We start from the raw sequence: 16462 nt of genomic DNA, 5'->3' as shown, positions 1-16462 counted from the left end.
CCTTAGTTCATTCTTACTTATAGCTTATTCATATTAATATGTATACAGGCATATGTAAAAGATAACCATTTCTTTCATATATATTCATTAATGAAATATAAGCAAAAACCGTACACATCTTTGTTATTGTATACATATACCTATACACACATGAATATATGTATATAACAAATGTGTGCACACACGTTTATGTATACACGCATAAATAAACATATTTGCTATTATGTGTATTTTGTCCTTTTTTGGACATTGCTGTTAATTGTGCGTTGGTGTAATTTTATCAGTTGGCTTTGATTTAAGGTTTTGTTTTATTTGTACCATTTGTCCTCCTTTTGAGGGACTTTGTTCCAGATGTTTTGAATATATATATATATAAATATATATAGAGAATTTGAAAATGTACGTCTTTACCACCACAGGAGGTAGGGGGGAGAACAAACACACCAAGATTTGTGGTGGATGCAGTTAGCGTAGTTTGACATTACCTAAAGTTCAACATTTTACATGAGCAAAATAAAAAATAAATAAATCTCTATGATTGATAATGCCAGAGGTAGAGAGAGATTTTATTTGTGAGTCTAAATCCTCAGAGAATTTGCTACTGGGATATTGAAGAACAGTTATAAAAAACCTGTGGTGATAGGATCCTCCACAAATTTACACTAACTGTAGTTATATGATAATTTCAACTGACAGGGAAAACACGAATAAACTCAGAGCAGGCAGGATTGTTTTGTACAAACACAACAACACAAAGATGTTACATTTTACACATGATGGCGTTCACTAAGGAGATCTGAAATAATCAAATACATCAAAAACAATTAAAATCTTTATTCTTCTACAAAGAAATTACTCATTGTTTACAAATGATGCTCAGAGGTGACCCCCTCCTCTCCTTAAGGCTAAGCCCGCTGTATTATTGACTCCACAGACTCAAAAGACGTTGTCAATTCAATCTGAGCCAGCGATATGCTGCAACATAAACAGCAGCATCCTGTTTGCTGAGACGGCTCATGGGGCAAAACAAGGCGTTACAAGTTGAAATTGGAAAAAGGCAAAACAAAAAGGCACATGAAGTTCTCTTAAGACTCAAATCGCGGTGCTGTAACAAAGCATTTCGGTTGTTTGTCAGTATAGTTCACACCAACTTGCAATTCCAATTGCTTGGCTATTAATATATATATAAAATATGTTAAGCAATTCACCATTGGTCGAGTATAATTTGAAATATAAATAGTTAGATTCAAGTATTGCAGGTTTAAAGCTACAAAGCAGGACCCTGGCTGAGTCAACTGAGCACTAGTGCACTACATTTCAAGACGTCTTAATCCTTAAAGCTGCAGTGATCCAAACTTGTATATAAATATTGAATTAATTGACAAATAGAATGCAAGGAAGTTCTCCTGGGTTTATGAAGCTACACATAATTATCAGCCTTTCAGCTTAAGCTCAGCAGAGCATTCAACCAACGTTCACCACATTGTTTTGGTTTTCTGAGCAACAATCTCCGCTCTTATCAAGCTTGTCTCCAGGATTCAAAGAGCAGCTGATCGATCAGATAAATGTTTTTGGGGTTGACCAAAACAGAGTTGAGCGGGGACTGAGAGTGAATATTTCTATGCAATAAGGGGACAATAAATCAACGTTATGTTTTAGAGTGCATATCTCCACCAAGGGCCCTTCTCCTGTATGCAAGCACATTTGATCCACGAGCTCGCCCTTTCTTTTTCATCAAGATCCATGACTGGTTCCCTGGGAAATCTATCTCAAAAAGTTATAGCAAGTATACAGACTCGTGCCAATGGGTAATGGGTTCTTTCTTGGCCATTTACCATCCTTCCAACAAGATGTGTGGAAATCAATTCAGCAGTTTTTGTCTAATCCTGTTGAAAAATAAACAAAGGATCCAACATTGGTGAAAACATAACATTTGTTTGCCATTTGATTGACTGTCAGCAGAATTATTCAAATACTCAGACCTGATTTCCTTGAAATTTTGTGGAGGGGTTGGGTATGACCAAAGGAAGATCCCATTACATTTTGGTGGCCCTTCCATTATCTTACATGCAAGATAGGGCATTAACCTTGGTGAAAGAATGAGTTCTCAGTGTCTTTCTAGTGGACGTATTAGATGAAAAGATTGTTGTTTTGCAGCTGGGTTTCGGTAATTCAAAGCAAAAGGCTCAAAAGCTAACTATAATAACTCTATAAGGCAACAGCTAAAGATACGTCTGTGTCATATCAGTGTGGCTCATCCAAAAAGAAAATCCAAAACTAATACACCGGAGATTCTTCAAATTAAGCTCAAGCTTAATATCTGTCCCAGGCACAAAAACAGTTCCAAATATGAATAAGCGGAGATACAGAAGCTCTAGTGGTGGTTTAAGGCAACTGATTAATGGTCAGAAACACCATCTACACAACATGAATATTTTCTGTCTCTGATATGCTTTAAACACACACCTTCATCCAATGAGATTAAACAATATGCATAGTCTACTACTGCTTCTCTTGCACAAACCACATCAAATCACTCTGAACTAAGGCATCTCTGACATACAGCTGCATACAAAACTAACAGATAACGAAGCAAGAAATAAGACGTAAAACTTGAAGTTTGTTGGCAGAGAAGCAACAAATTACACAGTGTTTGCCAACAGAGTTGTGGATGAGTAGCTAAGGCGGGCTCACAGACGCTCAAAGAATCAATGACAGAAACAGGTCCCAGCCTGGTTCCTTTACTAGTCACTGAAAATCCTCTTGATGTCCACAGGTCGGCAGACGTGTTCACGGCGTTCAATCACTCTCACTACCTGACTCACTCAGCTGGAGGTCATTCTCTGCAACACACGGAGACGTAGAATATAAAATTAGTTATAGGGTTAGGTGACTTAAAAAAACTGAGAATCATTGGAGGTTCTGGAAGTTTCAACCTCAACTTTAGACTTTTTAAATTACATAATGAATGTGTCATATCAGTCATACTCACTGAGTGTGCTCATGAGTCCTCCACTCTCCTGGGGGCGACTGCTGGTGTTGATGATCGGCATGCTGTGGTTGGCCGGCGCTGGGGGCGCTGAGGAAGTCCGTTCGTCTTCGGAGTCACTGCTGCTGGAGCTGCCGTCGCTGGAAGATGAGTTGGAGTCTGAGGAGCTGTCGCCGCTGCTCAGCTGGTCCATGACCTGTGCCTCTGCCATCAGTTCTGCACACAGTGAAAAAAGCAGAAAGTAAGACAAAGACATTATGGAATAGAAAGGACATTAAATAAAAACCAACCGGTCAAGGAGGATTCTGCCTAATTCTCCCTGATACAAATGTGCTAAAACCTTAAATTAAGTAAATTAATATCCAGTAAATTGCAGAAATTTTGGCAAAGTGTCACCTCTCTCAATGTCGTCCATGGGGGACGCTGGGGACGTCTTCTCTTTAGGAGGAGAACTCTTGGAGCTGGCTGAGGTTTTGTTACTGCTGTTGTCCTTGTTGTTGTTGCCCTTCATCTGCTGGCCCAGACGGCTGGTCTGTTGCTCCAGGCGAGAATGGATCTTGCTACTGCCCTCAGCCCTGAGAACAAGCAGTGCAAACAATCATTGCATGTTTCTATTAAAAAACTATGAGGAAACAAATACCTGCAAAAGAAATTGGAAAGCAGAGCATGTTTCCATCTACTCCAGGCATGTGAATACAACTGAGAGGGCATTATAGGATTACATGAAGTAATCCAACATCAGTAAATCTCATTCATCAGGGTATTGTATTGCTGCCAGGTTTTGCCTTTTACCCTGAGTTGAACTTAAAATCTGTTGTACTTGGCTTTCACACTAAAAGAGGTGAATAGAAACATGTCAACAGACAAGAACAAACAGTATGGTTTGTTGAAGAAGTAAAATAAATTAAAAAGACAAACAGTATTACCAGAATTTGTCAGTAGATTTGCATTACTACCCACCTGGTTTTCTTCACAGCTAAGTTGCTGTTGAGTTTCTCCAGTCTGTATTCTCCTGTGTCATGGTTCACGATCAGGATGCACTCCTTCATGTACGGCCTCTTGGAGCCCTTGAAGACTGTTACTGGAGCACTTGAACCCTAAAAAACACATACAGGCAGGGTTTAGGTTGGATTTTCAAATTCTGCAGTCATGTGTCTGAATCTCCTTTCACTCACAAAACTCTGACCACACAGCAAAATGGAAGTCAAAACAAAAAGTGTTTAATCTAACTGTTTTTTTAAACTATTAAATCACAGCTATTCTTTTAGAATTTACTACTATTGGTCTATTGTTGCTTTGCTTTCCAGGGAGGCAACCTTTGTAAGTCTTTCCAAAAACCTACCTATTTTAACTACAAATTATTTTAACTATCTATAAATTTGAGAATAATTTTACAATAGTTGATTGATTTTTCACTTCGCACCATAATGTTTGGCCGTGTTGTCCAGCACAAGGCAATCCTGCCATGGCAAACATCAACACATGTTTTACTAGTAAGGAAAACCTCATCTTAATCACCCTCTTACCTCTAAATTGGGTAAAGTAATAGTGACTTGCTCTCCTTTGCCCACTTCAAGTTCCCCTTCACATGCTGTGTCAATGGAGGCTGGTTTGAAATCATCTGTGGGAAGAAAACATATAAAGGAATCATGATTAACACATTTCTAAATATATACTATGGTGAGAGCTCAAGGTACTGCAATTTATGAAACGCATGCAAATAGAAAAACAAGTGTGACGACACACGAGCTGCAAAAGGTCACAACACAAATGATCTAAATAATCAAATACTTTGCACATTCCAGTCTGTGGTGTTCACATACAACATATTGCACATTCCCTCCTATCGTGCTTATAGTAATTTTAACACTTAATCTTTGTTTCCTATTTTATACTTTCACAAACACATCACAGCAAATTCCTTGTACGTGTTACAAGGAATTTGTAACACGTACAAGGATTTTATTTGGCAATAAAACCTGATTCTGAAACACAGAAACACGCTGCAGATTACATAGTTCCATCATCACTGACCAGACCTCCATAACTTCACAAAGCATTGAACTACAAACTGGTTCGGCACTCTTTTGGGTCCCCTGGAAACATTCTTGTTTTTCCCGCTATTTGTTATATTTGCATGTTGTTGGGACTTTTTGCAGTACATGTGTCATTCTTAATTCTTAATTTGCACGTGTTCTCTATTTTCCCTGCAGTACATTGTGCTCTCTCGGCCACTGTAGTATACAACCTATATGCTCAACCTTATCCACTGTTCTATAGTATTTATATTTTGAATATTCATATTATATTTAAACGTTTGTGAACACAGCAGCTGTTGGTGTGGGTGCTGCAGCTACACAGCGGAGCCCAGCAGATGGCAGCAGAGTACAAATTGACGCAATGCTAATATTAGCAAACAGTCGGGTCAGCTGGTTTATCGATACTTTAAATATCGGAGATTTAACTGATTAACTAACGAACACGACAAAAACCACAAAGAAATGTTAGCTCAGTAAAAAGTTAAGCTAACAGGCGGTTATAACAGGACTGTCGACGCGGCTCAAAAGCTAGCTTTCGGACTTTAGAGCTAACTAGCATGCTACCGCTAGCCTCTCCAGACATAAAGTGATGTGAAGCAGCACTTACAGCGCACCGTGTGAAAGCCGCTCTTCGGGTGCTTCTCGAACGTCTCCCCCAGTTTCAGGACGTGTTCCTGGTTGTCGAAGTTGGAATACGAGGTCCCGTTCATTCTGACGCTTTCACCAGCGTCCACGCTTTCTGCTGTTTTATCCGATGTACGACCACGGCCCTGAACGCCTCACTGCTGCCACGAAATCCCGCCTCCTACTGCTTATGATTGGTCAAACTTCCTGATTTCCCCTCTCACCTGGCTGATTTGTTTAGCGCCTGTCAATCACGACTTTTTAATACAGGGGGTATGAATACCCGCCGGTATAGCCTTTAGAGTCACGGAGGCACGCAAGCCTCCCCACCACGGCAAGGTAGCAGCCACGGGGGGCAACTAACTAAATCACGACTTTTTAATGACAGGGGTATATGACACTTGGTTTCTTGGTAATTTTTTAAACAGCACTTGTGTACTTCTACTTATTCAACATAGTATTTTAATGCTATTATATACTACATAATACTGATAAACATGCATATGAATATATATAGCATGTTGGTATAGAACTACATAAGCATACTAAATATATAATGTAATAAATCGTAGTACCTTAGTTTAACATTCTATGTGATTGAAATTGGTTGTTTCTTAATGTCTTTATCCTTGTTCATGCATAAATTAATGTAAAATACACATATATCTATTACTATTATTAGATATGCTTAATTGTATTTGCATCACTGCAGTTTATTGTTTATTGCATTTTAACCGTATAATTTAATACCTTACATTGCAACATTGTACGAAAAGTCCTATATGAATATGTGTGGTTTAGTTCAGTAATATGCAGTATTACGTACAGCGTAAGTCCTCATTATAAGTGGTTTAACCATACCGGATAACTACATAGTATAAATATACAGCTACATACCATTTAATGAGCTCAATGTAAAGGTAATTATTAAGATCTTGAAAGTATGTTTTGATGTAGTGACCTTCCCATTCTCCGTTCCCTCAGGGCCTGAGATAGGCAGTGGAGAACAGGCCATAGGTCATAATGTACTTCAGTATTGAACATTTCTTACAAATTTACAAATAATATACGAATCAGATTTCTGAATGCTAATGCAGCCTTGGCTTCAATCACTATTTTATTACTGTTTTACCAATTCATGTTATTGACCTTTTGTGTAGACTACTTATCCTAAAGTCAAACATCAATTTAAATACAGTATAACTTGTTGCACAATGATACGTCGTGTTAGATAGAAGTTGATATTCCAGAGATATACAATATGCATTTTCCAACACTGTACACTTGTCCACTCAGCTGCAGATAATAATTACTAAAAAGAAATCTAAAGATATTCTATTCCATTCAGAACATTATTAACTTTGGCATCAAACTCAAACTATGATGAAGCTCATCTTCCTCTTGAGTTCATTATATATGCAACAAATCCTTTATAAGTAAAAACTCGGGTAGTGTGTCCTTTTTTTTCTTCAACATTAAAATGTTACTAAGAAAATAATTTAAAGCATAATTTTCTGCCTTAGTGTCACATTTCCCTTCTGAAAAAAGGAAACATTTTACAAGGTCTTTATTTTGATAGAGACTTACTGATCTGTCTTATGCATGATCTTTGATATTATGCTCACCTGTGTTAACTTTACAAATCTGAACGTGCTTAGACCCAAAGCTTCAACGGATGAAACCGAATTGATTTTCATTTATCATGACATATATAAGACTCACAAGCTGCTGCCCCTAACACTCAAAAACACTTTATCCATTAAATTAGCAGCAGCAGTGGGCGGAATCGTGAAACTGCAGTAATTACTGAATTAGCTGGAAAAGCTCTGAAAACCCACTGAGGGTCCTGAAGGTCTGGCAAGCAGCGACTGATGAACTGCTGCAGTAACACTCACTGACGACCCATTCAATCTCCCACAGGCTGCAGGGGCTCGGAGCTCCATGAGCCGCGAGACAGCGACAATAATCTCTCTTCCTTTCTTTAAATTGATAATGATTCCTAAGCCTTAAATTCCTGCCCTGTCCAGACTTCACCATTGCCCATATGCTCCGCTGCCTTCAAACATTAAAGGATCAACATTTGAGACAAGTGGAATGTCGAGTTTATAGAGGCGTATAATCACCGGTTTCACAACACAGTCCTGCTGCCTCCTGTCTGCTCACAGCATATGAGGTAGTGATGCAAGGGCAGGGGTCGTGTAAGGGAGAGAAGCAGTTTGGGAAATACAAGTAAAAAGAAAAGAACGTGGAAGGGTGTTGAAAGGAGAGTGGGGCTCTTTAACCTTTGACCTTTAGCTTCTGGGGTAAATGTTTATGAGCTGCAAGAAAATGGAGTATAAAAAGTTAGGGATGATCTCAGTATGTGATAGTAGAGGTTAATAAACACCAATTTTATAGATAACACATAGATAACTAGAATGAATAGAATTACTTTTTATTTGGATCTGAAGCTGCACTGAATCATAAATATATCTACCCTAAATCTAAGAATTGTTCTCAGAGAAAATCAACCAAAATGTTGAAAAGCGCTCCATCTCACATTCTTAAAGAAAGGGAAAAATTCCCGTTTTTTCTCCGGATCTACACCAAAATGTAAAAAGTTCTTCCCTAGAACGTGTGACACCCCTGCACAACAATTTCACGGAAATCAAAGCAGTAATTTTTGCGTAATCCTGAGAACAATCAAACACAAATATAACATATTCTCCATGGCGGAGGGAATGATCATTTATTCACATGCAAGTGCCATGTTTGAAAAACAACCAAGATGGATTGCAACAAGGACGATCATCCTGTTTCACTGTGTCTACATCCCACGTGAGGAGAAGCCGGCAGGGGTCTGTTTCCATGGACGGAGGTAAACACTGGCTGCACTCTGGTGATATCAGTTACTGTGAGAGTGTGTGTGTGTGTGTGTGTGGGGGGGGGGTTGCCCTTGGATCGTGGGAGGCAAGGTTTACTGTTTCCAAGCAACTATCCACACATTCACAATACTGCGGCCCAGGCACAATAGAGAGTTCCCGGGTTGTGAGTGAGCAGCAACGGTGACAGAGGCGACAGCCCGGGTCTGCAGGGGGAGAGTAAAGACACTCAGCCAGCAGCTCTCTGTAGTCATATGGCTATGGTGACCTGCTATGGAATATGTAGTATCAGAACATTTTGGACATTTTATACTTCTGCCTCTTTGATTTATTACCTCTGCCAAATATATCACTCTATGTTTGTTGGTTTATTTTTTTTTTAACTAAGGAATTTAATTCCATCAAACTTGGTGGAGGGATGGGAAAGAACCCATTAACTTTTAGTGCTGTGGTAAATCAAGGAATTACGAACAGGAATTTTCTTGTATTTTCACTTAAACATTACAACATTTGGGGTGTTTTCAACATTTCTGTTGAATTTTTAGAGGGAAATAACTCATGGCTTTCTTTAAGAATAAACTCTTTTAAAAAGTTTAAATTTGTTAAACTTAAACTTATTTTTTACATATTATTTATAATATTAACTTTATTTTCCTGCTATCTTTTCCTCTATAAATTGATTTGATATCAGTCTCTTAGTCAGAACGTTGTAATTCATTTTTAGATCCTTTACTTTGTTGATCACCTGTAAAGCACTTTGAATTGCAATGATGTTGTGCCATAAAAATACAATTTGAATAGATTAAATAGATTAAAGGAGTGTTAACATGATTGGCATTATATACTGTAAAGTATTCTTGGTATCTGTATCCCAAAGCTGCAAAATGTTTGTCATGTGGCTTACTAATCCGGATTCATACAGTATATCCAATGTACTATATTAAAGTCAAAGATTATGGTTGTACTTTTGAGCTCTTTGTTTTACACTACCAGACATCGTTTTGGTATTAATGCTAAAAAGTCTATTTAGAGTAGATGTTTTATTTAATGTTAGAGGAAGAGACTCAGCTGTCAGAGCACAGACACGTGATGTTCAGATTGATTCATGACGAGTGATGGAGAGTGAACAGCAGCACCGTGATCTGACCTCTCTGTCTGTGGAGTGATGGGGGAGGGTTGTTGGGTGAGGCGGGGGACGTAGTGTTACCTCAGCCAGCTTTATTTATCCGGACCAATCAGGAGCAGAGTGAGAGCTTCGGACCGGGATACGGCTGGTGGTATCTTCACTTACCGTCGGAAATATCAACTTCGCCGTGTGAATGTCATGAGAAAGAACCACTCAAGGCTGAAAATGCATTCATTCCACCAAACACCTGCAGTGTCCAGTCTGTATATGTTCCGTTCTATATAGACCTCTCCACCAAACATAACCATTATACAACATTGGGCTCATACAACATGAATGGTGTAATTTCTGGGCCTGAACAGTTTGCTTTTATGACCAATAATGTCATAATAGGTAATGCTATATATGCATTTAAAAGCAAATCCTTTATGATCTTGTGTTGTGAGTAAGGACCGAAGCAGTAAAGATTTTAAAACTGTCGTTGGCTGTCACTGATGATGATGGTGTGGTTGATTAGAAAGATGGTTGTACTGAGGATTGTGGTTGTGTTGCTATTAATGTTAATGCTATATGTGTAAGGTGACATTCAGTTTCCCTAAGTTTCTGTTATTGTTTCATAACGTACCGTATCATATTGTACCGCATTGTATCGTATCGCATTGTACTGTATCATACGTATCGTAGCATGCCGCATTGATCATGCAGTATCGTACCGTAATGTAATGTATCATGTATCACATTGTAACGTATCATATTGTATGTGTTTTTTAAGTTTTTTTGTGGCTAGATTCATGTATTTTTTTAACAATACATCATTTTTTCTGGAATTTCGCTCTCTCTGGCCTCTCCTTTGCAAATTCTTTCTGTCTGTCTGTCTGTCTGTCTGTCTTTCTTTCTCTCTTCTGTCTGTGTGTCAGTGTGTCTGTGTGTCTGTCTGTCTGTCTTTCTTTCTTTCTTTCTTTCTTTCTTTCTTTCTTTCTTTCTTTCTTTCTTTCTTTCTTTCTCTCTTTCTTTCTTTCTTTCACTCTGCTGACTCATAATTGTCCGGCTAGAGGTTGAAGGAATAAAACCCAGCCCTCTTCAGTTGATCCAAACATAACACGCAAGGGGTGTTTTTTACGAGTGGGGCTTGAACGCATCGCAGTTTCCAAGGAGAAACCCGCACATGAGGGAGGTCTGTGCTTGCGTGAAGTAAATAAAAAAACTCTCATATTAACACGAAGTCCTAATGATCGGTCAGTGCGTGATTTCATGGCGCTGCCGTCACCGCCCAGCGCGCACGGGTCCCGGGTCCTTCATCCCGAGGAACGTGGATCCACCGAGCATCTTGTGATGTGATGTGACGTGAAGGAGCCCTGGAAATAACAGAGTGAGTAACCTGCAAAATGACACCTTGTGTATATCTATTCCCTAAATGCAAAATGCAGATAATCGACTGATGCATGATTGATACCTTGTGGTTTTATGCTTGAATCAATGATGCTGTTCACCTGAAGCTTTGTTTTTCCTCTACTGGGATTTTACACTTGCTTTCATGAGCTTAATGTTTCCCCCTAAATCACCATGTAAGGCCACTTTCTATTCACTGTGTTTGACATATTTATACTTCATGTTTATCCTCCTGCAACCTGTCACAGTTTGGCTGCATGTGCCTGAAAAGAAGCAGGGAATTTGAGTGGAGCTGGACATATCTGACTAATTTATTTATATAATTTTTTTTTATAGAACTGGTATCAAATATTAAATACACTATATCGCAAGACAGAAAATGCTCAACCCAAATAAGGGGAACCCAACGTGGCATCTTTTTAAATTGGTCATGTAACATTTCATTTAGATTAGTTCTTTCATTATTCTATTTTTAAATTATATGATGATGAATTACTGATATTGTATTTGTAAACCTATGTTTTTGAAGCTCAGTAAATAATCTTTCAGTTTTCAAACCAACAAGGATTTGAAAGTCCCTGTCGAAACTGGAAATTTGGACATTTACAGTTCCATCCTTTATATCATGTGAGATGAAATAACTGGAACAGTTAATTGTTACACTAATGAGCTCAATGTTGTTCTAAATTATGATATATTGTGTAATATTATGTTTTAAGATAAAATGATTGTCTTAGTTGGACCTTTAAATATCATTAGCTGTTTAATATAAAAATATAGGAGAAGCCAAAGTGGCATCTTTGCCTTTTAGTGAGATATATTGGCCATAGACGATAAAATATTGATAGATATTTTCCACTATTATTACTTTTTAAATAATTATAATAATAAATATTGCCCACATTTATTTTCTTAAACACTGTTTTCGAAGCTCAGGAAATAAACTTTCAGTGTCAACTTTTAAGCCAACAGGGACAAGAGGATATTCATTTAAATTCTCAATCTACTGAGACATAGTGTCAAATACAGCGACTGGAACAGCTACTGAGAGGAAGTCACGGTAGGATATCCTGTACACCTCAATTTGTATTTACAAGGATAAGAAATGGGAATTATGTGAATCCAAATTAGAAAGGATCTTTATTGTTCTGTCTGACTCCCACACACTGAAGATCTTAACGTCATTACCTGAAGCAAAGCAGTGAAACAGCTGCCAGGCTGAACTCTCCTTGCCTTTGGGAATTGTCCCTGATCACTGATCGGTGTCAGACAGTCCTGTAGACAAACTGTCACTGAGCACTACAACTGGTTTTTATTATCATGTTCAGGAACCACACATTGTTGTACGATTTGAGGGGGTTTGAGCTGGTACAAATTATTTAATCCCAAGATAATAGAGCTTATGCTCATGCAGCTTTTGTCTTAATTTTCTGTTCGCAATGTGTGATGACATTTATCAAATGAAATACCGAGGCAGTGCTGTGGTTCCTTGGGGAGCCCCTTTAGGTTCTTGGATCCTCCCAGGAGTCGTTTAGTGGAACATTTTGGGGATGACTGGTTGTCAGGAAGCAGGTGCATCCAAGCCTTGACTGGAAACGCCCCCGGGGCTGATGGGGAAGCTGGCTGACTTCCAGGCTGCAATCAGATAATGTTAATGAATTTAGTAAAACTGTCTTATTTGCACAAGCAGCAGTTCCCTCAAGTTTTGGTATAGGGATGGAAAATGCTGTATAACGGAGCTCATACATAGTTGATGAAATGATGAGTGACTGGTCACGTGACTGGAAAAGCGTTTGAATTGAGCAGTGAATGGAGGCTCAGGACACGGATTAGTGCACCGTGAAACATGTAACTGCTTCGCTTGCATAATGTTTGACATGCGAGGTTTGAAGCAGAAACGACTGGCTCATTAACAGGAATCAAATTCTTCATTCATTTTGTTTTGCTGGCACTAATTGGGAGTGACTTGAATTTTCTTCTCCATCATTTATGGATTAATTGAACCAATTAAGGCCTTTTTCTACTGTCCCTAGAGAGGTAAATGAATATACCATATATTAACTTTGAATTTGATGACTGTAGCTTTCACTGAAGTCTTGCACTTTGTATTTTAGTTTGAACTGCCGGGGTGTTCATATTAGCTAAATCTATTTGTGTTTCTGAGTAAAATCCCTCCTATATGTTCTTCTGAGCCCGTTCCAAACTAGACACTTGTTAAAGTGGATTGCATCAAATTAGTTGTGTATTAGCATGCTAACATTAGCTTGGTAGTTGGTTCAGTTTAAGGGTTCGTTTAAGTGTCTGGATTGCCGCCTGGTGGCTGGCTAGCATATAGGTCATAAACCCTGCATCCTCCCTGTTACTGGATGGGACATCAACCCAACAAAAGAAGTACACTTCAAATACCTCTTGACTGCAGCTCTTTCCTTTGCTGAGTTTGGAATACAATGGGAGGGAGATGCATGGTCCATCTGTATTAGCAGTCCATGGTCTCTAGCTCAGTGGTTCTCAACCTTTTTTCAGTGACGTACCCCCTTCGAAGAGAAAATTCTGCCGAGTACCCCCTAACCAGCGCAAAGCATTTTAAAACTCCATCAATGTCCATAACATTGCTCATTTTTAGTGGTCTCTCTTGAACTATTTCGAAATAAAAAGATATAAAAAATAACTATTATTATCTCAATATAAATAAAGATTTGTGCACATCAAAATAATTATCAACTTAAAGTGACCTCTTTTGGGATCATAATAAATATATGTTCTCAAACTGAACTCATGAACTTAATTATAGCTAAACACTTCTTCCAAAAAAATAAATCATTAACTTAGTTTTAAATAAAAGATTAGCTCAAAACATATTTTTTCAATATTTATCATCTTAAAATATCTTCTTTAAGGATCGAAAAAAATACTGACAGGTAGCTTGTTTCCCTCTGCTTCGGGGAGGCTTTTCGCATCGTGTCTTGAGATGACCTGAATTCAGAAAGTTTCCTCTTAAAAAACTCAGGTGGCTTACTCAGGTGTCTGGAGATACCGCTGAAGATGTGGTGGCTTAATGCCACTGTTGGCTAATCTCTCCCCACAGAAAAAACAAAAAGTGTAAATAACCCAATCTATGTTATTGTTAATATTGTTGAAGTGTCTTTCTGTTATTTTATTGTGAAATATTTGCTCGCTTTCAGGTCATACAATTTCATTTCCGCTTTTGTATTACATGCTTTTATTTTGAAAGGGTACCGGTAGAGACGCGGACTTGTTATGAATGATTAACTTCACATCGGAAAACTTTTACGTTTTAGCAAGGCTCCGAAGAAGCACAAGCTCTCACGGTGTTGTTTAGGGAAGGCTCTCTGCTCTGGTTTCGCCTTCTTTGGTACCTGTCCCTCCGTGTTTCAGCAGCATTGCTGTATTCAAGGCAGGTGATGACAGGTGATGACAGGTGGCGTGTGCCAGGTTGGGTCAAACCATCGGTATGGGGGAGACTCTGTTTTTTTAGGATAATTAAATTGAAAAGCCTACTGAATATAAAATTTAGTTCATGAACTTACACTTATATTTTATTGAATGTTTGTTAAATAACAATTTTTCAAGGATTTTTGAATGGATGCTAATTTTAAATATATAAAAACAAAATCTCAAGTACCCCTTGGAGTACCTTCAAGTACCCCCAGGGGTACGCGTACCCCCATTTGAGAATCACTGCTCTAGCTGGTGTTTGATATCTAGTGGATATCAGAGGTGTCTTCAGCATAATTAGCATGCAGTAGCTCAGAGGAATAAACATGACTTTTTCAAGTCATGTTGTCTCCACTTTCTTATCTGTGTGAACGACACGTAAGTGTAAAACGAACTCACTCTCATAGGCCTTTTGTTTAATGTAGTGAAAGACCACACACTGTAGACTGTCATAGATTTTCCATTTTCCTGCAGTGTTTCTTTGTTGCTCACCTCCTGAGCTCTACATGGATTCAAACAGCGGGTGATGTGATGAAAGGTCAAGTGGACCTGCAGGCTCCTACAGCTTCCTGCTAACACATACAGACACATATGCACAGCAAAACAGGATTCACTAAGACCAGATTTAATGAGACAGGTCGATGTGTGAGGCTAAACCAACAGAAATGCATGGCAGGTGTACACAGGGCCCCTTCAATGCTAATGCAGCATCGTAATGCACTGTTTTTGTTTTGGGAACAAGATCAGCTCAACCGGACACAGAGTAATTAGCTTCCATTAACTTATTGGCAGAGTTCATGTTTTTTTTTGTCCATTGACTTCCAATTAGTCAGACTCTAAGTAGCAATCGTTACTGGGGTCAGTAAAAGGATTAGGGTTGTTTGTTTTGAGTAGTTTTGCACAGTTCACAAAAGACTATAGAAAATGACAAGTATATATTTAGATAAAAGATTTATACGTAATGCTTTTATTACCGAAATTTTTTTTTTTACCACATGTGTCCTCGCTTGACACTGTCCAATAAACAGACTGTAAAACAGATGGATAATGATAGCAATTTTTCCGTTTCTGTGTTGTCAGTTTCAAGATTTAGAAAATGCTCTCAAATAATAACAAGTTTGGCTTCTGGTTTGTACCTTGTATTTTGAGTCTATTTAAAATGATAAATAAATAGCAAAGAAATTAAAAAATGTCTACTGCAGTTTCTCCTGTAGCTTTCAGCTGCCTTTACCTTAAACGTCCCACATCATAAATATTGTGATATTGTTTAAACCGGGTTAGCGTGATGTTGGTGCTGGGATTACTTCTGAGTGAATGATCGTCTGCATCAGCCCAGTTAAGGTCGGATAAGCTTCAGATCCCGTGACCTTCCACAGGACGCACAGGCTCGCTGTAGATCATGGATGGACGATTCCAACCACACCAACCAGCTCCAGAAGTAGCTCCAGCTCCAGAAGTAGCTCCAGCTCCAGAAGTAGCTCCAGCTCCAGGGGGTTGTGTAGCTTTGATTTTCTGAGAGTTCAAACCTCATCTCGGCTTGAGTCAGTTTTACCACACTAAAAATTACCCATATCAATCTGTAGTATTTTTAAATGCAGAGGAGTGAACATGTTTAAACTAGAAAAAGGCTCTATAGAATCTAAACAAATGAACCCTCTCTTTTACCGGTGACCTCAGTGGAACGACTCTCAGCCTTGATGCGAGGAATGCCACCTTGATTCAGCCATTACGCCTCTTAAAAATATTCAAAATACCCAATCTCCAGGAGAAGTGACGCTTCGATGGCATCTCATTTGTAGATTTAAATTGAGGGAATTTGAGGCCACAGTCGAGCCTCTCACACTGAACCCTGTCGTCCCCTGAGAACCTCCTTTGTTCCAGCGTCCTGCCTGAAGGATCAACTGTATCTCATCCCCCTGTGTCCCGTTAGAACATCAGTCACAGCTGCATGCACAGCCACATGAAGGCAGCCAGACTC

At 38.7% G+C, this 16462-nt stretch overlaps 1 protein-coding gene across 1 annotated transcript; it reads right to left on the bottom strand.

The window, feature by feature from the left end:
• Window positions 1-819: 819 nt before the first annotated feature.
• On the bottom strand, window positions 820-5823 carry eaf2 (ELL associated factor 2). The gene is made up of 6 exons (XM_062402721.1): window positions 5636-5823; window positions 4516-4610; window positions 3950-4086; window positions 3386-3564; window positions 2993-3205; window positions 820-2843 (listed from the first exon to the last, which is right to left on the bottom strand). The coding sequence occupies exons 1-6, from the start codon at window positions 5736-5738 to the stop codon at window positions 2800-2802; spliced, it is 771 nt and encodes a 256-aa protein (XP_062258705.1). The 5' UTR covers window positions 5739-5823; the 3' UTR covers window positions 820-2799.
• Between the last annotated feature and the right edge of the window lie 10639 nt (window positions 5824-16462).

This window comes from Platichthys flesus, chromosome 13, assembly GCF_949316205.1.
Source record: "Platichthys flesus chromosome 13, fPlaFle2.1, whole genome shotgun sequence".
Classification (NCBI taxonomy): Eukaryota; Metazoa; Chordata; class Actinopteri; order Pleuronectiformes; family Pleuronectidae; genus Platichthys; species Platichthys flesus.
Note: the sequence above shows the minus strand (reverse complement) of the source record. Positions and strands in the feature narration are given on the sequence as shown.